General features: G+C 38.4%; 1 protein-coding gene across 3 annotated transcripts in view; it reads right to left on the reverse strand.

Moving 5' to 3' along the window:
* Window positions 1-3,349: 3,349 nt before the first annotated feature.
* Window positions 3,350-25,288, reverse strand: part of LCP1 (lymphocyte cytosolic protein 1) — a 49,841-nt gene continuing 27,902 nt past the window's right edge. For all 3 annotated transcript variants that reach the window (XM_081127376.1, XM_081127377.1, XM_081127378.1), the window contains exons 9-16: window positions 23,144-23,239; window positions 21,212-21,407; window positions 19,061-19,139; window positions 18,370-18,484; window positions 17,392-17,525; window positions 11,152-11,275; window positions 8,101-8,225; window positions 3,350-5,171 (exon numbers count right to left, since the gene is read on the reverse strand). In XM_081127376.1, the coding sequence (XP_080983502.1) occupies window positions 5,039-5,171; window positions 8,101-8,225; window positions 11,152-11,275; window positions 17,392-17,525; window positions 18,370-18,484; window positions 19,061-19,139; window positions 21,212-21,407; window positions 23,144-23,239 (1,002 nt within the window). In that variant the 3' untranslated portion in view covers window positions 3,350-5,038. The remainder of the gene's footprint in view (window positions 5,172-8,100; window positions 8,226-11,151; window positions 11,276-17,391; window positions 17,526-18,369; window positions 18,485-19,060; window positions 19,140-21,211; window positions 21,408-23,143; window positions 23,240-25,288) is intronic.

Genomic DNA, 25,288 nt, shown 5'->3' on the forward strand with positions numbered 1-25,288 from the left:
TGATTGCTGTTGTCTCATTCATGCGTGGGCTTAGCTCTCAGGCTTGCTGACTGCGAGTCCCAAACCCTGCCCAAGTTGTGCCAACTGTTCTACAGGTGTTGACAGAACAAAACAAGGCTAAACCAGACCAAACTGAAAACTACACAAAAGTAAACAAAACAACATTAAAACAAGAACCACAACATTAAAACAAGAACCACAACATAAAAGATGAAAACAAACAAACAAAACACACACACACACACACAATACTAAAAGACAGGAGACCAAAAGAATTAGAGGAGAAAAAAAAAAAGAAATAAAGAGAATATGAAGAAAACGAAGAGACAAGAAATAAGATAAGTATAAAATATAAAAGAAAGAAAAAAATAAATGGAATGATTATTTTAAAAAGTAATAATAGTTAATAAAATAAAATATGGAATAGGAAAAGAAAAAGGGGGGGGAAATGGAAAAGAAAAATTTAAATTAAAAATAAAAAAAGTATAGAGGAGAAAAAAATAGACTAAAAGGAAAAATAAAAATAAGAGAATAAAAAAGAAAAAATGAATAGAAAGGAAAACAAAACAAAAATGAATATGCTAAAAATAATCTTTGAATCTACTATTTGTGAAGCTCTTTGTAGTTTGCTCTGATGTTGTTGGATCCGGCCCTTTGGTTGGTTGGTCCTGGGACACCTGGGCAGTTCTGTGGTGGAGACCAGTGTGAGTCTCTGTCCCTGCCTGACCCTGGGCAACCTGACTGAAGCTCTGCAGGGTGGATCCCCAAGTAGTTTGACGAGAGGAGCGTCCATAGCATAGAGGTTGGAACTCCCTTGGGACTTGCACTTTGAATTTCCTTGTTCTGAGCTGCTTTCCCTTTCCCCACTGAACTGGGTTCTGTGGGGGTATCTGGTCCTGGTCAAGATGGTTTAAACAGAATTGCATTGAGTGAGGGTGGTGCCTGTAGCTTGTAGGAGGGGCAGGCTGGCACTTCCTCTCCTACCAATGCCTCAGCTGTGCCTGAGTCACTGGCACCCCCTTGTCCCATTCTAATCCTCCTGATGTATGATAGCTCTATATTAACAAAAATACTTGTATAAGTGGAATGCCTCAATTTTGACAAACCAGATAACATAAATATTACTGACATTTTGCTTAGTTAATGGTAAGATAGTAAGTATTGACCAAGACTATGCTTTTGTGCCTTGCATATGGTAGGTTATTAAATACATGTAGACTTTAGACATGAGAAAATATTTACACAATTTTTTTCTGTCATCCATGCACAGACTCAATTGGTGAACTGTATTTCAGAAATGATGAGAGAGAACACTGAATAAAGAGCAGTCTTTGGTGGCTGAGAATTTAACTACTGGAATTTTATTAGGAAACTGCCAGCGACTGCATTTCACAAAAAGTTCATTCTGGGCCACTAACTTGTTCTGAGCATCAGCTCTGGTCTCTGGATCATGAGACTGGCAAGGATGTGCTGGGCAAAACAATGTCAAGTTCATTAAGAGAGCACTTCCAGCATTTAACCCAAGTGACCAAAAGTTAGAACAAAACTTCTGCGAATCCTTCATTCAGAGCTAATTTTCCATGAGCTCCCAAACTTTATTTACAACTTTGTTACAGCATTTATCACATTCTGCTTTTTATTATGGTTCGTGTGTATGTGTGCACACGATTAAGATGCTTCTTTAGACATAAAATGAAGAAGTTGGAGTTAGCTTGAGGCTCCATCTCAGTTCATGGGTCTTTGTCAAAGAATTTGAGGAAACTTAAGAAGAGAATCTATGTTTTACTATCCAATGTTCAATACCTTTGATAGAGTGGAAACTTGATAAGTACCTATCAAGTTAAAATTAACATTGTGTGCACAAGAAGTGGGTATAATTTTATTGTGTCCTTATGCGCTGAGGCAAACTATTTAAACAGCTTAAATATCTATTTATAAGCCATTGGTTAAATACAGTTAGGCACGCCCATACAGTAGAGCACTAAGCATCTGTTGAAAAGATTGAGGCAGATTGCTATGTACCAATACGAAACAGCCCCCAAGATATGATAAGTGAAAAAAGTGAGACACAGAATGATGTGTAATAAATAACTTTGTAATATAGTTTGTAATTTTAAAAGGTGTGCATGTGTAATGTGCAGAGATTATTTCTAGGAGGATACAAAAGAAATGAGTAACACTAGTTGCTGACCAGGAGGGAAACTGGAGGCTAGGACAGAGGTACTAGCTTGATAAACTAGCTCTCTGGAGATTTAAAAAAACTTCTGCTTGTAGAGTTAAATTATATCTGTGGTTTAACTATCTCCATCTTGGGCAATTTCAAGCAAACAGTGGTTTAACAATAGGCACACAAAAATTGGCTTCAGTGAGCTGATATGAATTGGCTTCAAAGCAAACCACTAGACACAGGGGTGGGAAGGTGGCCTACTTTCCATTGTAGACCCTTTGGTACAATTTTAATTTCTGGTGCCATACTTGGACTATTTAAAATGTAACAATAAACTTTAAATTTAGAAAAATGATCATGCTGTGATTGCTGTATTCCTTTATCTTTTCCTCCTCCAGGACAGTCTTGGTTTTCCTTCCTTGAGAGCACTTATTCTGCTATCCTGACCCCATTCAGGAGACCTATCAGTGCAGTCTTGTACAAAAACCACTTAATATTGGTAAGTCCTTTACATGTAGGGAAGTGCAGAAGCTGCAGGAATGTTCTGGACAGGAATGAGCCATCACCAAAAAGCTACTGCTGGTACACTAGGAAAACACAGCTAAGCACAAAAGCCTGGCTTCCTCGAAGCTGTGTGGGTGTGTGGAGCCTCATGGTAAGAAAATGACCATGCCCAGGAGATGCTTTTCTGTCATACCAGCCCACCTGGCAGGAAGCCATTGCAGCAGAATACCTCAGCAGATACCCCTCCTCTCTGCTCGCCAAAGGCACCGCCAACCCAAAAGGTTCCTTCTCAAATCGCTCTAGAAGCTCTTTGGCATCAATCCCCAAGTCTGGCCTTTGGTCATGACTGGGTTCAGTGTGTTTCTGAGAATTTGTGTCTCATCTCTAACTTTAGCCTTCACTTGGACAAACTACCTCCAACCTATTCTTCAGTTTTCAGCCAAAATATTTCTTAGACTGTTTCCTCTGTTATAAGCTCCAACCTCACCCTGCCCTCATTAATCACTGACTACACCAGTCAGTTTATTTGTTTAACATCTTTCCCGATCAGTGGACTGCAATGCCTGTCTCATTTATAAGCATATTCCTAAAACTGCATAGTACCTGGCATTCGAGTAGGCATTCAGTGAGTGCTTGCTGAATGAATGAATTAATAAGTTATAAAACTGTCAAAGGACATGCAATATAAAGAACATTTTATTTGGAGAGATTTTGAACATTACCTTCACTTACAATTAAAGCAATAACATTCTTCCTGGAGGCAGACTGAAGAGAATCATCTGAAGCTATATTAAATGCAGAGTAAGACAAAGCCAATCACTTTGTATTCAGATGCCACAGAAGCCACACATTGGCTTCTGAGGAAGCCACACATTGCCAAGGAGCAGATCCTGGGTGACACACTGCCATTGCTTGAAAAATAGCTAAGTTCCACTACACACCACCCTTAAAGAAGATACCACATTGATGAGCCCTGTGAGCACTATAGAGAAAGTCTAGTGTTGGTTCACAATGTTTTGTTGCTTTTTAGCTTTTGGTAAGTTTACATGGAAAATATATAATCTATTAGGTTTGCTCAAATTTACACTGTTCCTCTAGTTTACTTTGGAATATCCAGTAAATTAGATCTCTGTAAAGCAACTCAGCTAGTTCTTATCCAGCTTTACATATGACAAGGTATGGCTAGGTATGTGTGTAAGTGTGTGTGTCTGTTGGGGTGGGAGGGTGACCTGTGGGACCTGTTTATTGGCACATATTACCCCCTGGGAGTTTGGGGGTGGCGAAAAACTTTTACAGTACCAAAAAAGTAAACATTGATAATATGGCCTGGCAGCAATCAGATACACTAAGGTCTCAGAGCAAATGAAAGCGGAGAGGATTGTTCCCACTCACCAGATATTTAGCCGTACATAATAACTAGGTCTAACATGTCGGGCTCAGGAAATGGAGAGGCGGCAAGGTAGGACACTTTGTTATAGCTTCATGCTGCCCACTGATGGTTTGATACTCAAATGCATCCTCTTTGGACCTAACCAAGAGTTAAGAATCTACCTGAAGGCACAGTATTAAAGATGCTAAAAAACAAAAACAACCCCCCATCCCCGCCAAAAATAAAGATGTTAGATCTGAGCCCAAATCCTAGGGTTAAAAACAGAGGGCTTCCTATTGACTGAAATAAAAAATAGAAACTGGTAACAAATGGGACCCTAGTTCTGAGGAAAAGCTCTGATAATGAGTCTTCTGTAGGTTACCAGAGATTCTGGGGACCCCAATAACCTGACTGATTTGTCAGATGCTCCAAATGGCCCAGAGGTGAGGATGACCTACAGAGGTGGGTCACAGAGAAGGCATAATTCTGAGAGGTTGGAGAGCAAAGTCACAGGGAAGAGGGGAATATAAAGAGAGGCTTGTCACAGATCAAATGATGGCCTCCAGAAACAGGCTTTGGGACTGGTTTGATGATTCCCTCTGCTGATCCTCACCTTAAACAAAAACACAGCCAAATTAAGCTGGTTTGAAAGATTATGTTAAAATTAAGAACAGTGCAGCTTCTATACTTGACTAATGGCAGGAAGCAGGAACAGCAGCTGGAAAATAAGTTCTTTTTCTCTCTCTAGGTTTTCAAAGAAGCAATAAATTCAATGGTAAAAAAATATTTGTAAAAAATTGGGTCTTTTGCAAAGAATGAAGCACTTTTTGTTAAATACAGGAGAGGCTACCTGGCTGAACAAATATACACTTTTTGGAATCTTGTATGATGCCACCAAGCTGAAAACTTTGGAACGGCTTGAATCACCTCCGTGCTTCCTGGGAGCATCTGGTGCTGAGCGGTCAGGTGTGCCACCTCCAGGCCCACCCCACTGGGCCTTACACCCTCTTCATTCCTTTCCCCATGAGGCAAGCAAACACTGTCATGACCATTTTGGGGTTCACTTCAACCAGGTCTTCTGGAAGGGCATACACTCTTGCTCCAATTTTTCGGGCCATAGAGATAGCATACCTAAAATGGAGAAAAGAAGAATGAGGAGAGCCAGAGCCACAAAGTATAAAGGGGACCCCTTGAGATCACTTTACATTATATACTACTACAGACAATGTACAACTCAGCTCACTCCCGGCACGGTCAGAGCCTCCCACTTTTATGGGCAAATAGGGCTTGATAAAGCTCCTGACTCCATCAGACTTGCTGTCTAGGCTACCAAATTTCTTCCTTATCCTTAGATACCTTCCTAGCTCCTGCCACTTTTGATGCCTACACCATGAGCATACCCTTGGGCTATACAGCAGCATAAAAAGTCATCAAACTGGAGAAGAATGTGTGCTGAGAAAAGCTTGCAGACTCTATTTCAACTACAAACACATACAAGAAAAAACAAAGGAAAAATGCACCTGTCATATTCTGACCCTACACAGCAATTATTTTATTCCTTGTTCCATTCCAACCCTTGTGTACTATCCATGTATTTATTTATGTTGCCATGATACTAGCATAGCCAGAGTTTTATATTATACATTTTTCACATAAAATGATCATCACTGCTTCAGAACATATTTGTTCTCTCTAGTTACAGGAATATAATTTAATTAGCTGCAATCTATTTTCAAATGAGCTTACATTACTACCTGTCAGTTCTTTCATTCACTGTTTATTATCTAGTAACTTCTTAAGATGACTACTCCACAGATTCTCCATCGCTCCCAAGGCCCCATCACTCCCCTTGTTCTCTTAAAATAATTTTATTCTTACTTTATGGATCAATTAAATTAAGAGTATCAGGCTGGAGTGGTCCCCATTTGTTCTTCTAGTCCATCTCTCAATCACTTCCTCTAATATTAATTATTAATGAAATAAAATGTATTTTCCATTATAAAATATAAAGGAAAAATTGTTTAAAAGTTAAAAAATAGAGCTTCAAAAATCATGCACATTCTTGCTACCATAAACATTTTAAAGATTTTATATAATTCCTTTTACCCATTTTTAAAGTAATTTTGAATCTTGCCCTTATAGGATAGTGTTTATGAGCCTGGGCCCTGAAGTCAGAATTTGAATCTTAGCAGAACCACTTAATAATTGTAAAACCTTGAGCAAGTTCCTTAAACCTAATCATATCCATCTTGAACATCTAGACTCAAGCTCTTTTCAAGGTTGTTTTTAAAAGAAATTTCTAGGTCTTTATACATGTTCTTCCTTCTGCTTGGAGTGTTCTTTTTTTTTTCTTCTAAATATATCTTTATTTATAGTTTTATTTTTTTATATATATCTTTATTGATTTCAGAGAGAGGAAGGGAGAGGAGGAGAGAGAGAGAGAGAGAAACATCAGTGATGAGAGAGTTGTCATTGATCGGCTGCCTCCTGCACGCCCCCACTGGGGATGGAGCCCACAACCCAGGCAAGTGCCCTGACTGGGAATCGAACCGTGATCTTCTGGAACATAGGTCGATGCTCAACCGCCAAGAAGTGGCTTATCTCCTTCACTTGTCTAGCTCCTTCTTACTTGTCCATTCGATCCATCTCAGCATTGATGTTATTTGCTCTGCAGAGCTTCAGTTTCTTCCTGTCTCCTTCGTAGCACCCTGTACTCCCCCCTCCATACCACCCATCACACTCTATTGTAATTGCCATTTAATTATTTATCTTCTCTTCATTATATTGTGCTAAACATCAGCATACCAGAAACACAGGTCCTCACTTTCCCAAATTGGGCGCTGTTGGTGTTATATATATATATATATATATATATATATATATATATATATATATATATATATAATATATGTTATGGGTTGAATTGTGTCCCTCAAAAAAGGCATGTAAAAGCCCTGTCCCCTAGAACCTCAGATTCTGACCTTATTTGGTAATAAGTTGTTTAAGATATAATTAGTTAAGATGAGGTCATGCTGGAGTAATGTGGGGCCCTAATCCAATAAGACTAATGTCCTTATAAGGACAGTGGAAGAGACACGGGCACACACACAGAGAAGGAAACAGCCGTGTGAAATCACAGACACACAGGGAGAAGGCCATGTGAAGACAGGGGCAGAGATTGGAGTGATATATCTACAAGCCAAGGATTGCTGGCCAAGGCCAGAAGGTAGGAGAAAGGCATGGAACAGATTCTCCCTCAAAGCCCTCAGAAGGAACCAACACTGCTGACACTTGACCTTGGACTTGTACCCTCCACACTGTGACAGAAAAAATTTCTGCAAAGTCATCCTGTTTGTGGTATTTTGCTATGGCAGCCCTTGAAAGGAATACAAGCTGCTCTGAGAAAGGCTTCTCTAGTGTAGAGGTCAGCAAACTTCCCACAAAGGACAAGATAGTAAATATTTTGGACTTTGTCGGCTTTGTCACAAATACTCAACTCTGCCATTGTAGCAGGGAAGCAGCTATAACAATATGGATAAATAAGCATGGCTGAGTTTTGATGAAACTTTATTTATAAAAGCAGACAACAGGCCAAACCTGGCTCACAGGCTACATAGCTGTCTGCTGACCCTCACTCTATGCAGTAAAGCAAATGGCAGTTGTTTCCAAGCTGGGGAAAACTCTGATCTTGAACCCTACTCCCTGCTCATTTATATCCATGGATATTCACAGAAAGCGTGTTTGTATTTGGGCCTGCCATGTACAAACTAAATAATGCCCCCTATAGATAAATTAGACAATTGGTTTTAGGAAAATATTGGCTTGCTTATCAACGGGAAGAATCCACTTGCGTTTTGTCTTGCTCCCTTTAATCCTAGGAGACTTAAACTGCTATTGCACAATATCTAAAATAATGATAACAGGACACAATAAGTCACAAGAAGAAAACACATCAATAGTGAAACTAAAGTGTTTGCACGAAGGCACAAAAGATATACTTTATAGGTATCCAGTTGCCAGTTGGGTCCTTCCTCCCCTGACTTCAGGTCTATTTACGTACTTTGCATTGTTGAGTTTCTCTTCATCGTTCAAGTTCTCTGTCTTCAGAAGGTCATAGTTAATGGAACCTGGTTGAATGGCATCGATGAGATCCAGAACAGGCAAACTCGTACTAATCTTCGGGTCCTGCACACAGAGAAGGGTGGATTTTATCTGTATGCCCCTAGTTTACTTCTATTCCGCTCAAGGAAAGTGGGTGGTTCTTTCCTCTTAAATATGAAATATATACAACCTGGTTTGGGAAATGCAACAGTGTAACACATTAATTGTAATTTCAAATCAATTGTAGTTTCTGTAGAGGCATCAGTAATTTCCTAAGTAGCTCAATAAGCAGAGGAAACCCATTGTCTGCAAATAGGCAGGGAGCCATTCTCAGATAGTGAGTGAATGAAAGTAAGCACAGCTAGAGAAAAGCAGAGTGGTTGAAATGTTTAATGTAACTATTTGTATGAGCAGAGGAAGGGATGATTTGGAAAAGAAACCATCAGGAAGGAGAGACCAAAGATGCTAGGAGAAACCTGGTTTCATTTTGGGGGACATCCCAGAGGTGACAGGCAGGGGTAGTGACAAGGGCTCAGTTGAACAGGAGTTTCCGTAGATGGCCATTTCTTAGAGTCCTCAAGGAAAGAAAAGAGGCCATAGGTCCAGGGAGACAGTGTTGGCAATTATGTGATTAAATGCAAAGACAGTAGCTAGTATTTGTTGATGTCGCAGCACTTTTTTTTTTTTTGGTACAATTGTAGGCTGAATTTTCTTCTACAGTTTCAAGTGTACAATTCCACAACACATCATTTGTACAGTGTATCGTGTGCTCACCACTCCAAGTCAAGATCCTTCCGTCACCATTTGTTCTCCCTTTACCTTCTACCTCCTCCACCCGCCTTTCCCTCTGATAACCACCAAACTGTTGTCTACGTCTATGAATTTTTTTCCTTAATCCCTTCTCTTCTTAAAATAAGTTATCTCCCTTGTCACCACAGATGTAGGCACCTAAATTTAATTTAAAGGGACTTTCTGAGGTAAAGTGACTTGCTGATAAGTGATGGATCTGGGATTTGAACCCAGGTACTGACTCAAAAAAACCAGGTCTCATTCTTCGGCATTTGTAAACATTTTGATGGTCACACCTGGAGCTGTAAATGTTCCCCTAAGGTGTGAACACACAAAACTCTGCACCATCTATTCTCCTCTCTCCTAGAGACCTGTGAATGCAGACATGGAGAGGCAACTGCTTGCCTCCATCCAAGCACAGTCAAGTCCAAACACTTCATACTTCAAGGGTTCAAACTGGAATCAATTCTAAGCAAGAAACAAGGCACAGGACACCTGCAAGATGCTAGGTCCCTAGCATTCGTCCTCTGTATAGGTAGAATAAAATTTTTAAAAATATAATAATTTTTATTTACTCCTGGATAATATAAAAACTACCACAAAATTAAAATCAATATATAATCACAGTCTAATTTCCAGCATTGTTCTCAGCTCCTATCTTCATAGGAAGTTTTGGTGAAGAAGCACAAGGGAAGCACAGTAGAGGGATTTGAGTTTCATTTTCTTTCCTACTCTCCGCCCACAATCTTGTGAAAGCGCTGAGAGGCAGAGGAGTGGTCAGTGACTGGGAGCACTCATAGATAAAGAGGGGACAAGAAATATTTCCACAATGGTTAATCAAGAGTGGGTTGTGTTCTTTTTTTAAGGGTTTCATTTAAAAAGCAGTGTGGGGTTAATTTGGCATTTTCCTTTTGTGGTCCTTCTCACTTGATCAATTCTGAAATGGCTTTGTGAGAGGACAGAAGAAAGTTAGCCCAGAGAGGAACAGGAGCGAGGAATCGTCATACATTCCCAAGAGTGAATCCCCATGAGAACACCCCAGGAGAGGGACATAATGGACTTCAGGGGCAGCTGTTTACAGAGAGAGGCACCCCTGGGCCATTTAACAAGTCATTTCACTGTAATGGTCAAGTGACCTATAGATACACTCTGCTCTACAATCTCACCCCCAGATAAAAGACGCTTTCCCTTCACTGACGGACCCTGAACTGCAGCCACTAGCCCTAACCTCAGGAGTTACTTGAGCTCCAGTTTCCTCATCTACAAAATGAGGAAAACCATAAAGGTGACTTCACAATGTCTTTGAAGATGAAATGAGACATTAAAAACAAGGAGCCCCTGGTATCAGGGCCATTCCATATGGGGCATGCCCTTCTCTGTTTTCCACCTTTCCAACTATCTTTTTGGGAGAACTTGCTCATGTCTGTCACCAGCCTTCGTACCTCCACTCACCAATCTAGACTGAAAGGTAAGCTGGCGGCGGGCAGAGGTGGCCGTTATCTGTGATGAGTTCACTGGAACTGGTCAATCCTGGTACAGCTCAATCTCTCTGCCCTTTCTGCTGGGAGGAGATTTTACTCTTTTTTCTTGATTTTGAAGCAGAGGGTTGATATCATGATGGACTGCCTCAATGACCTTGTTAGTACAACTCCGAAGCTGTCCCTTCTCCCAATCTTGACTTTTGAACCAGAAAAATGTAGCGAAGATAGCACAGACATTATAATATGGATCAAGTACACAGGTCCCTTGAGGAAGGGTCCAGTTAATGTATAAAACATGAGCTAAGAAATTTAATAAAAGATAATGCTATTATTAATAAAAATGGGGTTTCGTTACAAGCACACAATTGCTTTTTCTCAGAAAATACCACATAGAAGATATTTTAGCATTTTATATTTCACCACCATAACATTAACAATCTGAATCATGGAGCTGTGCACATTTTAAAAATGTTATATTTTATGTTACTTTGGAAGAACAATGCCTGAAATGTGTATAAAAATAATGGTTTTTTAAAATCAATTATTGCAGGAGAAAGTGACAAGAAATTTGTCAATGAAATGGCTTATGAACATAAAAACAATAATGGGTCATTCAGCAAAATCAAAGTTGGAGGGTAACCTGAACTACCTTACACTTGAGGTCACTTTAAAATAGATAGAAAACAATAACGATAAGCAGGGAGCTCAGGTGGTCACAAGCAATAGACCAAGAATTTTACCTTAAAACTAGAGATGGATGAATGTTTCTCTGCTTCCTTCAATGTTTCATTTACCCAGTTGACAATAATGTCATCATTGACCTTCTGTCCACCTCCAATTTCTTCCAGGATATTCAGTGTGTACCTGAACAAAATCAAGAATGATTTCTGGAGAAAAGTTGCAAATAGTTTAATATCACAGAAAGTAGTTAAGGTAGAAAATGTTCTTTTCTTTCTAAGTATGTCACGAAAGATAGCCTGGAGACCGTTAAATTAGTGGGGGGCGGGGGAGAAAAAATATATACACATTAGTTACTTTTAGGATAACTTAAAATGTAACTTTATGTTGTTAGAGTGAGCTTACTCCCTTGTAAGCACTGTCACTGCTTCCTGGGCAGGAAGAGAAGACAGATGAGAAGGGAAGCAAAGAAAAGAAAATGATGCAAAAGATTTCCACCAGTAACGCTTTTCTTAAAGGAACCATAAAAAAATCAAGGAACAATTCAATGTCAGAAAAGCCCAAGCAGCCAACATATATATATGAGTTTCCTTCATATATCATAAAACAGAAATATTAGGAATACCTCACAATGAAGGTCACTTTAAAGTAGAAACCAAAGTTAATCTGTAGTCTGAGCGTAAGAATCACCTTAGATACTGTTGTGAGAATTGGGTTTGTTTGGGAAACTTATTAGAAAGCTTCAAGCTCTTGAAATTTCATGGAACAGAGAGGACTCACCATTCCCTAAGGCAACTCCCTCTGAAAGGTAAAATAAACAGAAGAAAGCCAAGCAGTTGAGCAGGTTTGTTGGCCTAAAAGATCAAGCTTGCAGGAGAGGGTCAAATTACCTATGAAAAAACTTTAGGGCTAGGGTTTCAGTGTGTACTGTTCACTCTGAAACTCAAGTATCCTGCCACTGAATCTTGTCTGGAGGGAGAGCTGACCCAAATGAGGTCACCCTCCAGCTGGTTGCCCGGGATTCTGTGTACATAATCCATCGCTGTCCTCTCCCAGTTACTGATTCTATGGAAAACACAATTCTCCCACAATTTTCCACATGGCTTTCAAGTTTAATTTCTGAAATAGGGGCGATGCCTTGCTTCCTTCAGGTTAAAGCACCTTTCCATCATTGTAGGTGGGAGGAAAAGGGCTCCTGCAACTATATACAGGATGGGGCAAAAGTAGGTTTACATTTGTGAGTATTCAAAACAGAGTTTATTCTTGTATTATTGTTTATTAATTATTGTACTATTTTCTATATGAACAACTGTAAATCTCCTTTTGCTCCACCCTGTAGGTGTGTATTTACCGATCTGGCATCAAAGTCTCTCAATTATACCTCCTCCAACTCTCTCAAATCAACTGGCTCCTCTTCATCCTGCCTCTCTTCCTCATAGAATTACCTTTCTAAAGTACAGTTCTGGTCACGTTATTTAAAGTGACCCTCCATGGCCCAAAAATAGAGGCCAAATTCCTTAGAATGGCACATGAGGTCCTTCCTAATTTGGCGCTAGTGTCTCTTCAGTGCGTCTCTGATTTCTTATTTCCTCCTCTCTTTCCGGCCTTATCCTCGGCCCCCTCCCCAACCCCCTGTGAACACACATTCCCTTTCACAGAACCATTAGCATCTCCCCGACCACACCACGCATCCTCCTGCCTCTGAGACTCAGCTATGTTCTCTGGCAAGGGATTTCTAATTCTTTGAACACTTCCCAGTTCAGCATCATTATTCTGACCCATACAGTGTATTAATCGTTATGGTTACACTTACTTCCAACCTGTTTCCCAGAACGTCTAATGGCATTGACGTGCATGTCTCTGCCCACCATGTCCTCTCAGACAAAATCCATAACCCTGTCATCATAGTGTTTCAGGGGTTAGCAGACTGCCTAGTACATATTCGGCATTTAATATATGGAAGAGTGAAGTGGTGGGTGAAATAGATAGAATGGCTTCTCCCATAGAAAGCAAGAAGAAAGTCAAGATGGGTAATATCTAAGGTGACCTAGAGATGGGACCAAAATGCTAAAGACTAACGAGGACAAACGGGATAAGTCCCAGGTAGATTTTCAAAATATCCTTAGTTTGGAAAAAGGCCCTAGTCTTGATCTGTTCGTAATGATGATGCTTTATGGCAACACTGACTTCTTGTTTCTTAATAATTAGCATGTGTATTAAGTTACTAGCATCTACCATAACATTTAAACACTTCTTCCTAGTAAACTCATTGAGGATGGTAGGTTAGTGCTTGCTTCCTTAGGTCATGTCTACACATAGTTTGATGAAAACAGTTTAATCTTCTAGCAGCTTCACTCATCTCAGTACTGAATTCTCACTTCTCTTTGTCAAGAGCCCCAGTCTGTTTTATTGACACTTTTACATGGACAGAAGTAGTGCTTTTGACCTACTTCTTGAGCTAGGGAAGGAAATGGCACGGAGGAGAAGGTCACCTTTATACAAAAGTCTATCTGGGGAAATATATTAAAAAAGCCACTAAAGAACAGGGAAGTTTTAAAAGATGCAGAAAATCATGGAGGCAGCTCACTGCATTCAGGGGTCTGAGAAGGCCCCGCGTGGTGTCGCAGAGCTCTGGTGAACGCAAAGTTGGCTTTCTGCCACCTCATGGGAGAAGCAGAGGTTTAAAATGGAGTCAGATACTTGTTTATAAGTACAACAGTCAAAACAAAGGGAAGAAAGGACAGAATTAGGTTGGAGCTTCAACTCTAAGCACTAAACGTGGATACAAAATTTAAAACAGAAATCAGTTTGGCTTGTGTCTACCTACGATTTTCCTTGTGAAATGCTCCATATCATCAAATACGCTTGGGGGCAACTGTGCTATTATTAATAGATCTCTCCAGATAAGATCCCAGTACCACAGGTGTTTGCAAAACTGTGCTGCACTGAAAATATCCTCTGTTAAAATGAACTGGCATCGGGAGCCCCAGCTTCAGCCAGACTCTCAGTCAACCAAACAGGGTTAATGAGGTGTGTGTGTGTGGGCCTCCATGAGCTGCAGTCATTATTTTTTGCTTTCCTGCCTTCCAACACTTGTTTTATTTATTTAACTTTTGAACAAGAAGGACAAACCTTGGAGTTTTGTTTTTCAAGGACCTATCCCAAATTACTATCCCAGCTTGTTTGACTTGGGGGGAATCCCCTCATTTGCCTGCCTCAGGCTCTATTCATTTGCTGGAGTCTAACTGGCAGCCTACTTCTTTCAAGCTTTTGTCCCGAAATTTATACACATACTATTTGCCAGCTTTCCAACCTGAGGAACTTCAAAATAGAATAGAACTGACTTGAGTTTTTAAATAATTGAAACAGAAAATATCAAAGATTATTTTATATTCAAACCTACAGGTCAATTTAACTTTTGCAACTAAAAAGATGTTTGCTTTGGTTTTAAAAATAATCAGTACCAAAGCCAATTCGTTTAAAGTTATAAACACAGGTGACACACAACAGGAAAAATTTCAAAAATAGTTTCTGAAAATGCACTGGCGAGAATGGCCCTTAGGAACTTACAGTAATGTCCTATACACAAGGTAAAAAAGAAGATAGAGTTGACGTTTCTTTAGCTCTAGAGTTTTCTGCCCCAGAGGAGTTTTATGACACCTACCTCGATCTTCAAGGAGGCCCCAGGTTAGAAATGGGTAGTAGAGAACAGTACTTGATAAAGCAAATGTGAATCAGAGTGTGAAAGCTATTCTGACTGCCTCTGATTATCCTACAGGTCCTGGAAACATTAACATAATTTGAGGACCATTATGAATATGATGATCTTCAGACAGAGGCCTAGGAATGAAGCTGAAGTGCCCAGGGATACCACACACCTTGTGTTTGCCATTACCTTTTTAGATATAAGATAATGTGACATGTGGTTTCGGGAGCTTCCTCCCAGGTAGAAAAATGAATTAAGTTACACTAACATAGGTTCTAATTAAGTGTTGACTTCTGCCTGGTCAGAGCTATCAGTATAGGGGGATAAAGCAAAGCATTTAAAAGTAAACTATTTTATACTTACAGATTTGCTTTCTAAAAGTCTTCCTAAAATAATTTTGTACCAAAAATTGTTTATTTTTCTTACAATTTATTTTCTACTTGTATATCTTATTATATACCACTATTGTTTAATAATATCACCATCTATCTCCCATAGCAATCAAGTTTATAGTCAGCTCTAAAAGATACCAAAATTTTTCATTTTAAGAACTAGCAGAAAACTTTCCTTCTGGCCATGATGGGGTTCATGGGACCTGATTTACCCTTCTGCCTTAAATATCTAAAACACAAAGAAAAACACATGAAACAATGTTGTTCGGACATCGGGTAACTGAAAGCGCAAAACAAACGTGGTGAGCCCTAAGATTGTCCCAGCTTATTGCATAAAGCTTTTCCAGGCTGCAGTGCAGGGAGAGAGAACCCAAACAGAGCATGACGGTCCCCGAGTTGAGTGGAGGGGCTGAGAACTCGAGGAAGCCAATTTGTAGGACAGAATAGCAGAGAAGAGAAAGCTGCCTGTAAAGAACAGAGTAATTTAGAAAGAAAGCTCCAGAGACCTTCAGAGGGTTTGCCTGAAGTTTTTGGCTGAGCACTACTCAGTGCATGCATGTGAGGAAACTGTCAGAGGCTGGGAAAAGAACTGTCAGGAATGAATGGGCGAAAAATTCTTGGAGCTCGTACAGGGCTGAAAGTAATTTGGTTCTTTCCAGTCAGAGTGGAAGAACCATATGATTCATGGAGCATCAAGTAAAGTACTCAGAAGAGATGATCTCAGTATTGAGATACAAAATAAACTCAAGGCTAATTAAGGCTTTAAGTAACCCTCAAAAGGATCACCTGCTTTTAAGTAACAACTGCATCCCAGGACTAAATTCTAGAATATTTAGAGGAAAAAGGAAATATCCAGCACACATCAAGGTAAAACTCATAATGCCTCACATACAATAAAAAAATTAGGAGGCAGGAAAATATGACCCATAATGAAGATAATAATCAATGAATAGAAACAGACATAGAAATAACAGTTATTGTAATTACATTCTCTTTGTTCAAGAAGGTAGAGGAAAGAGCTATGAGAGATGACAAAAAGATCCAAATCAATTATTTATACATGAAAACTATAGTGTCTGGATAAACATTATACACACCAGATGGGATTAATGGAAGATCAGATGTTGCAGAAGAGAATAATGAATTTGAATACAAAATGAAACATAGAAGAGAAAAATGAATAGAGCTTCAGTGAACTCTGGAGCACCTTCAAATGACCACATATATATGTACCTGGAGTCCTCCCCCCAAAACAGGTGGGTAAGTGCAGGAGACATATTTGAAGAAATAAAGGCCAGAATTATTCCAAATTTGATGAAAACTATAAACCCACAGACTCATGACAAATCTCAGTCATGAGAAACACAAAAGGACATTATAAACAAATTGCTTAAAACCAGTGATAAAGAGAAAGTCTTAAAAGAAGGCAGAGGAAAAAAACATATTACATACAGAGACAGAAGTAAAAATGACAACAGATTTATCATTGGAAACAACGCAGACCAAAAGACAGTAAACACTACCTTTGAGAAAAAACTATCAACTTAGAATTCTACATGCAGAGAAAATATCTTTCAAAAATGAAAATCAAATAAAGACTTTTCAGACATGTAGAAGCTGCAATTATTTGTCTGCACTACTCAAAATATTTCAAGTAGAAGGCAAATGATATCAAATAGAAATCTGTATCTATATCATGGAAAGAAGAGTATCAGAAGTGGCAATTATATAGGTAAATGTAGCATATTTCCTCCTTATTTTGAAAATCCTTTTTAAAGATAATAGACTGTTATTAACACAAGTCAATTTAAAAGTAAAAGGATGGAAAAAGATATGCCATGCTAACACTAATCAACAGGAAGAAGGAGTGGTTATATTAGTATCACAAAAAGGAGATTTCAGAGAAAAGAATATTATCATGCATAAAGGGAGTCATTCAGTAATAAAAAGGGGGTGATTAATTAAGAGGAAAAAATAATCTAAAATATTTATGAACCTAATTACAAGAGTTTCAAAATATCTAAAACAGAACTAATAGAACTGAAAGGAAAAAAAATAACAAAAAATTTAAAAAATACTCTTTTGGTTTTAAGTTTAGCTTAAAATATAACTTTCCTAGATTAAGTCACATTCCTAAAAATTTTCTAATACTTTTCTAGGTTAATAATACACTCAAGGAAAAGCCCTTCCCTGAGTTGCATTACCTTCTCATTAACTGCCAAATCAAGGCCAATGTTAGCGTGCGGTTTCCTTCATTGAGATCTTGTCCACCAATGCCAACCAGGGAAAACTTAGCTTGATTCTTTCCCAATTCCACTGCATAGTTACAATTCTCAAGCTGTTAATGAGGAAGGGGGACAACAATATAATGTCATCATCTCTATGGTGATAAATACCAGCTAAAATAAGACAATAAAAATAAAGACACAAAATGAAATAAACATGGTCAGATTAAATGATCTCTCAAGCCTCACCTGCTTCTGCAATTCTAGGATTCTAAATTAGTCACAGAAATTTCCATCTTTTCTTAAATAAAACCTTTCAGTTCCACCAAAAAATATTCATAGTGTACTCTAAGTGCAAAACCAAAATAAATTCAGCATTCTGGACATTTTCATGTATATGTCACACTACATAAACAGGGAGCCATGCTCAGTAACCTGTCCATAATATTCCTAAAGTAGCTGAATTCATAAAGGTTGGCATGGAAAATCTGAGTTCTCTATCTTACATGCACACAGTGGACTGACATGTGGGACAGGTATTCCTGTGGCTATGCTTGGATGGGAGGAAATGTTTTTGCCAACCCCATTGCTACTTTTCCAAGACAATGTGTTCCCATTGTGTTGACATTAGACAAACTATTTGCACAGGTCAAACTGTCAGTACAAAACTCCAATTTTTTGGAAAATTAGAATGAGGACCTTGATGGGGGAAAAGAGACTCTGCCTTTCTCTAATCATCTTAATTAGAATTTTTACATCATAATATTTAATGACATCCAACATGGAGCTATAAAAAAGCAATCAATGCAAATAATGGACTTGCTTTAATAAATTATTTAGGTTTCTGATTGCTCTACTGTAATTTAAACCCTGGATAAATATCTAAGTTTGGACTCCTGATAAAGTATTCACAGGGTGCTCTCGCAGGCTTATGCCTACAGGAACATCTATATTTACCTTCTTCATATTGCCCCCCAGTTTGGGGTATGGTGGTTTGTTTACTCTGTTCCAATCGACAGGGACTTTAATCTTTTCATAGAGCTGGAAGATGACCAGGGCATCTGATAAGTCACTGAACAAAAAACAAACACAAAAGAATTCTCAGATAGCTAACATTTATGAAGGGCCTATAGTGAGCTAGGCACTTCCTTATATATTAGCTCAAGGAATATTCACAATTTGGTAAAATTGGTGTTAGCAGCTCCATCTTTGGAGGTAAAGAAACTGACTCAGACATTGAGGGAACTTACTTGAGGTCTTCCCTAGGACTCCCCTTATGTCCCTTCAGCTAAAACACATTGTCTCCAGGAAAAAAAAAGATGGCTCTAGTAAGTGACATAGGAGACAATCACAAACTCAACATTTATTGTTTTGCCTGCTTCTGAGTAGATCGTAGGCTGGCAACACATAGTACATTTGTCCTTTTGCTGGGTTATGATTTTATATGAAACACACAGCAAGGCTGGTATATGAAAGTGAGTTTCTCTCTTTCTGAATGTCCAACATCTGCAGGCCAATTTCGCACACCCTTCTCATTAAGGTATATGCATGTTGTGAAGAGAATGGCACATCATAGTGGTATTTGAAATCTTGGGGATCTTTCAAGGTCTCTGTCTCACATTAAGAAGGAGTCCCCAAATATTCTTACCTGTACAAATGATTGACTCGAGGGTTAACGCCCAAGGAGTTCATCCAGTTCCTAAATGTCCGCTCTTCTCTTGTCTCACCTAAATTAATGAAGAATGGTTATCTTTCAGGCCCCTAGAAAATATGCCTTATTAAAGTTTAACTAAAGAGGCTGTAATAAAAACTGAAGCAGAATTTAAAAAATTAATTAAATAAACCTTAATAGATTTGGATGAGGGTTGCTATTCTGTGTTAATTTTTCCATTTTAATTTAACGAGTATTTCTCTGGCATCTATTAGCAGTGTGCTAGATCCTGTGTGGGAAAACTGTTCAGAGTTGGCCCTCAAAGGCTTGCATTCTTTCTGGAAAAACAAGACTTTGGGCATCGAAAGAGCTCACGCAAGTTAGAAGGCTAATGTATGAAGTAGACACATCTGTTATTTGAGTTCAGATAGGGGAGAGAATAGTATGGGCTAAATTTGGAGGGAGAGGAATTTGAGCTTCACCTTCTAGAACTGGTAAAATCTGGATAGTAAAGAGGAAAGGGGAGAGGATTTGGGGGTATGGTAAGGGGTGGGGGTAGGAGATAGCGTAAATATAAACACAAAGGGAGCAATAGGCAAGGTCTTATTAAAACTGTTAGAGGTGGATTTTTCGGGGATCTGTGTTATTCAGTGCATGGAGATAAGGCTGGCCAGTGGCTGGAACCAGAATCGGATCTTTGAGTGTAAGGTAGCAGATTCAGGTTGATATATTATTAGATAATGTCAGTCATTATGGCTCTTCTTTATATTTATAATAAATTCTTGAGCAAGGCAGAGATATAATGAAAGCAGTATTGTGATGTGCCTGGCAGCAGTGTGTAGAATTTCTGGAAGGTAAAATACATTTAAATTAAATTAGATACACAGAGGGGATAGTGTTTGACACTAGCACATGGGCACATTCAAGTGCTTGATGAATGGAGGAATAGGCCCCTAAGATCTATTGAAATAGTTGGTGTATGGTTTAATAAAGGTCCAAAAGAGCAGAAAGGAAAAAAGAAAAGATCAAAAAACCATTCTGCAGGAAGAATTATTATTATTTGCTGGTTCAACATATTTAGGTGTGAGGAAGAGGAAGTTATCAAAGTGGAACCCGGGGATTTAGTGACTAAAGAAAAATAGTGGTATGATTAATGGAAATGGAGACTTTCTGAAGTAAAGGGGATGGGATGGGGCGGGTAGAGTAGAAAGACAATGGGGGGGCGCGGTGGAGAGAAATGATCAATTTTGCTTTGTATATGCTGAATTTCAAGTGACTGTGAAGGACCCAAAGGGGAATGTTCTAGAGATAGCTGGAAATGGGTGATTAGAGGGCTTGATATATATATGTATGTATGTATATATTTATGGAGTCAGCAAAATGCATGGACCCCTGACTACAATTTATCAAGTGATACAAACACAACAGTGTTGGAATACAAATTAATTTTGCATTACCAGCTAAAGTAAAGCATTGCAGAAAAAGGGTCAACCAATATGTTAAATACGGACTTCCTTTCTTTGGTGATAGTCATTTAATATTAATTTTGTTTTGATTTTCCTGCCTCAATATTGAGACTGATTCATGATGGAAAAAAAGTAAAAATCTCTGGCACTGTTACCTATTAGAAACCGACTAAAACTATATGTTTTTTTGTTCAATATTAAGTCATTAATTCCCAAAATACAATTGTCAGGGATTCCTCCCATAACCCAAATCAAAGAAACAAAAACAAACATCTCAGTAAGCACCTCCTCGAATAGTTAAATATCATTTTTAGATGATGAATGGCTGCAATTTCTTGCCTCTAAGAATTAGCACTCAGTCCACTAAGTACATAAAATTAGATTTTTGGAAGTTAGGATTTATTTCATCTGATAATTAAATTCATTGTCTTCCCTAAAACAATTCTTATAATGGATAAAACCTATGCATTATGGATGTGATGTAATAATATTTGATTATTCTTGCTTTGCTGTAATTGACTTGATTAATCTATTTTATTCTCTTTGTTATGTATCAGAGGATTGATGACCTGTTTGCAAGTCTTCCCTGACATGTTAGGAGTTTACATTTGCTTAGGAAGTGATTCTGAATTGCCCAGATTTGTGAATGCTTTTTTAACTATTAGTCAGTTGGCTTTGTTACCTTCAAGAGCCCCCCAGTCTATGTCCTGGTTCTCTGGTTTGTGCAGGGCAGGATATCTGTTAAAGAGGTTGGCAATGAAAGCTAAGTTCAATTTGGGGTTCCCTCGGACAACATCTGTGGCTGTGACAAACTGCCTGCAGCCCAGCCTCTCCGCCTGCTGCAACATGCATTCTGCCCTCTGGATGTCATCCTTCTCCTGCAATGAAAAAGTGAAGGCTGGGTCAAGGCTCTCCATGGACAAAGTAGGCATGGATAACAGAAAAAAAAAAAGGAATTCTTACCCAAAGAAACGCTTAGTGTTTAACCTCAAATAGACACTTAATAATAGCATATTATTACTTATATTCTCCTGAACCAAAATCAGAAAAATCACAAATAAAAGGAATCTCAGAAGTAATTGAGTCCTCTCCTCTCTATACAGGACCATTTCGTCTAGATGGCTGCCCTGTTTTTAAAAATATTCAGTAGATTCTGCAATTTATTAAGTGGATTTAATTATTTTCAGCCATTAAGCTTACTTTTTATTATTTCTTGCACAGGCCATGAGATTTTTGTCTACCAAAATGTTTATTTATTAATAAATTATATTCCTATTTTTAGTTTATCAAATATATTTACATCTGCCGTTAAAAATTTCTGATTAGCATAACCACATTGCCCACACTGAATTGGTATTCATGCAGCTTAAACAAAGTAAATGTGATGAGTTATTTAAGCTACATATTGCCATGAATAAATATATATCAATTTGGTTTTTGCAGACTTCAGATTGAGAACCACTTACTGAACATATTAAAAGTCTATTCAAATAGTTCTAGAGAATCTCCTGTCATTTGTAAGCAGACTCTTATTAGAAGACTCTTGTTGAATTATGGCCCACTGTCCTTAAAGCTCTTAAGAGCCTATGAAAACACCAATTTTCAGAAACCAGAGCTGCAAATTGTAATTAATTCTTAATATGATGCTTTACTAGATAACACTATATACATTATACATTTCATTAACTTCTCATTTAGGAATGATTTGACTTTAATATTAACTCATTAGATTGAACTCTAATGATATTGAGGCACAAAAATGGGTAAGGTGATTTCTCAAGAACGGCATTAAAATGGTGGCAAAACTAAAGTTTTAACATTCATACCCATGTTGTGCCCACTATTTTTAAGAACCCTCAAACCAGACACTTCTAAGAATTCACATGATCCTGCCCAGTCCTTTCCTCCCATTACCCTCAGTGATATAGTGAGGCAGGGCTGTGGCTGGGTGAATTTTGGAGCCATCCTGGGCTTAATTTCTTGCTGTTCCAGGCACTGGGCTCTGTGGCTTCTCTGACCTTCAGTTTTCTTAATGATAAAGCAATTTAACACTTACCTCAGTGATGTTTGCGAGGATTAGAGGCTGTATATGCCTTGCACCGTACCTGCCACATTGGAGGAACTCAACAAGTAGGGATTCCATTTTTTATTATTGCTAGAGGAAAAGAGCCCCAGCCTTGGATCAAATAACTTCCAATAATCTGTCATATGATCTTGGACATATTAATTAACCCTTCTGAGTCAGTTTTTCATCACAAAGTGAGAATTTATTTACTTGTATAAATATTTCATCTATTTCCAGAAATAATACTCAGGTATTTAAAAATAGAAATAATACTTCTTGGTGCTATAGAGCCTATTAAATGATGGGAAATATACGGAAGTGCCTAGCATGGTGTATGGCACTTAATTGGTATTAGTTTCTTTCTTCAATGTTTATTTCCAGATTAAATTTCCTACAATTATTACCCAAACCTGTTAACAGTTTTTTATAGTTTTAACAGGGCTTTAAACAGAGATGTCCCTTCATGGAACCCCAGAGTCAAGGTCATGCAGGGGCTGCCAATGCAAGGCAGCATTGTTTCTCTGAACACAGAGTGGAACATGGCCTTACCCTTAGTCCTGACATGTCAATAACAACAGCAGGGATACCTTCTTCATCTCCTTTTGGAGCCACTTGTTCCAGCAGGTGGTAATAAGCTTTTGAGTCCTGTGAGAAATTAAGAAATTACAATTTCAAATTACATACTTAGCACAATAATTTCCCAAAAGCAAATATTTTTCATTTTTTATTCAACTATCATTCAAGAATGCAACTTAATTAACAAAGCTGGAAATATTCACTAATTTGAATATTCTATTTGTTTGTTTACATACTATATTTGCCTTTCTTTTTACAATGAGCATAACATTAAAAATACAGGACATACACAAAGAGCAACCCAAAGATGCAAATACTATTCCTTGTTCTTAAGGGAGAAAAATAATTTATTAACATGTATTAAATTGTGCACAGGAAAATATATATACCTTTATGTTGCTGCAGAAGCCAGTCAGCTAAGTTTAAGTTTTTAAAAGTGACAGAAAAAGGAAGTGGAAGTTTAAAGCAGATTTAAAAAATACATTTAAATAGATAATCAGCAAAAGAAAAATATTTTAAACAAGCAGTTTTTATATAAAAGAAGAGATATTAAGATGACAAGTTCATTTAATGTTTATCTAGAAGCTAGAAAAAGTGGTTAAGCTTAGTTATAGCAGATTGTATATAGATATTGAATTTTTATGTTTTCTTAGATTCTGGAAATATGCTTATTGACAAAAAGAATTCTCAGAATTGTAGTCTTAAAATTATAAATGTATTCTCATTCAAGGAAAACATGCAGATTTTTAGGTAATTTATTTAAACCATTTGAAGAGATTTTCATTTCTCTTAAAGACTGAAAAATTAGCTGTTGTTATGGTTTTTGTTTTTTGTTTTTTAAACTGGGTAGGGCCCGGGGAAAGCAGAGGTATGTATGCTCACCACCTGTGACATTGGAAAGACGAGAACAAGAGAATGCCAGCCATTGATGTTGCACCTGTGGAAACTCAGTTTCATCTCTTTTCTTTCTGCCTTCCCCTTCTCTTAATTTTCACTTTTGCTATCATGAAAGTTCCATGCAGGTATTAGGCATGAATAAATCTGCCTACCACGTGTTACATCTGTTTAGCTTTGCTAAGAGTCTACTCATTTCACCTCATCCTAAGAAAACTTTTTCACTCACTCTCGTGGGAGCATTCTCCCCACCTTTGCTGGCTTGGTATGATTTAAGGGCATCTCAAAGCTGCCTGTTGCTCAGACATACATGACACAGCGCTGACCTGGGTGGGGGTGCGGCTGCTTCCGAGAACGGGCACAACCACTATATAGGTGCTCAGTTTGCCAGTTCCCATCTCATACAGACTCTTCCCAAGTCCAAAATGGTTGTTATTTGGTTGTTATTTGGAAGAGCACAGCCTCTCAGTGATGGGAAATCAGATAAATCTATGGCTTAAGTTAAGCAGCCTAATTTTGCCTGAAAAGCTTGAAAATTTTGGCTGAAACAACTGCAGAGCTTAACTGTTGAGCACAAAGGGAGATAATGCTTTCCAGCTCCTGTTAAATCCCAGTTTGGTTGGTGGTGCTAGAAGACTGTTAATAACCAATGAAAGTTGTATAGTTAAAAAATGAATTTGGCATTATGAGCGTAGGTCCTAAGGAATGGGGGGACTTTATATCCTAGAAGCTTCAGTCTAACTGGCACCATGCCTGATAGGCCCTGAGTTTTAAACACCAGAATTCCAGAGCAGAAGAAAGCTGTCCTTTAAAGAATTATCCACCTGGTTTGACTCCTGGTGAGTCATGGGACCTTTCCTCTGACTCTCTTTTGAGAAAATTTGAGAACATGGAGACTGAAGTGTTTTTTGCATTCACACCATTTGCTCCTTGGGACTGCCTTCTAATGTTCCTTACTGTTTCTTAAGCTCTTTCTATCGGTCCATCTGCCATCAACGCCAGCAGCTTTTCCCCTTCACCTCGATGTGGAACTTTGCACAAAACTGAAAACCACAGTGTGTGCTTTCCTCAGCCTTGCCCCTTTGGGATCTCTGCTGTAGAACCGATTACATCTTCTGCACACTCCAGGGTAAATTCTCAGTGCAGACGGTTTCCAGAATCATTATCTTTTAAAAATCACTCTGGTTTGTAGAAAGGAAAGCCTTTCAAGAAATTCACAACTTG

This window comes from Miniopterus schreibersii (assembly GCF_964146895.1).
Source record: "Miniopterus schreibersii genome assembly, chromosome: 2".
Classification (NCBI taxonomy): domain Eukaryota; kingdom Metazoa; phylum Chordata; class Mammalia; order Chiroptera; family Miniopteridae; genus Miniopterus; species Miniopterus schreibersii.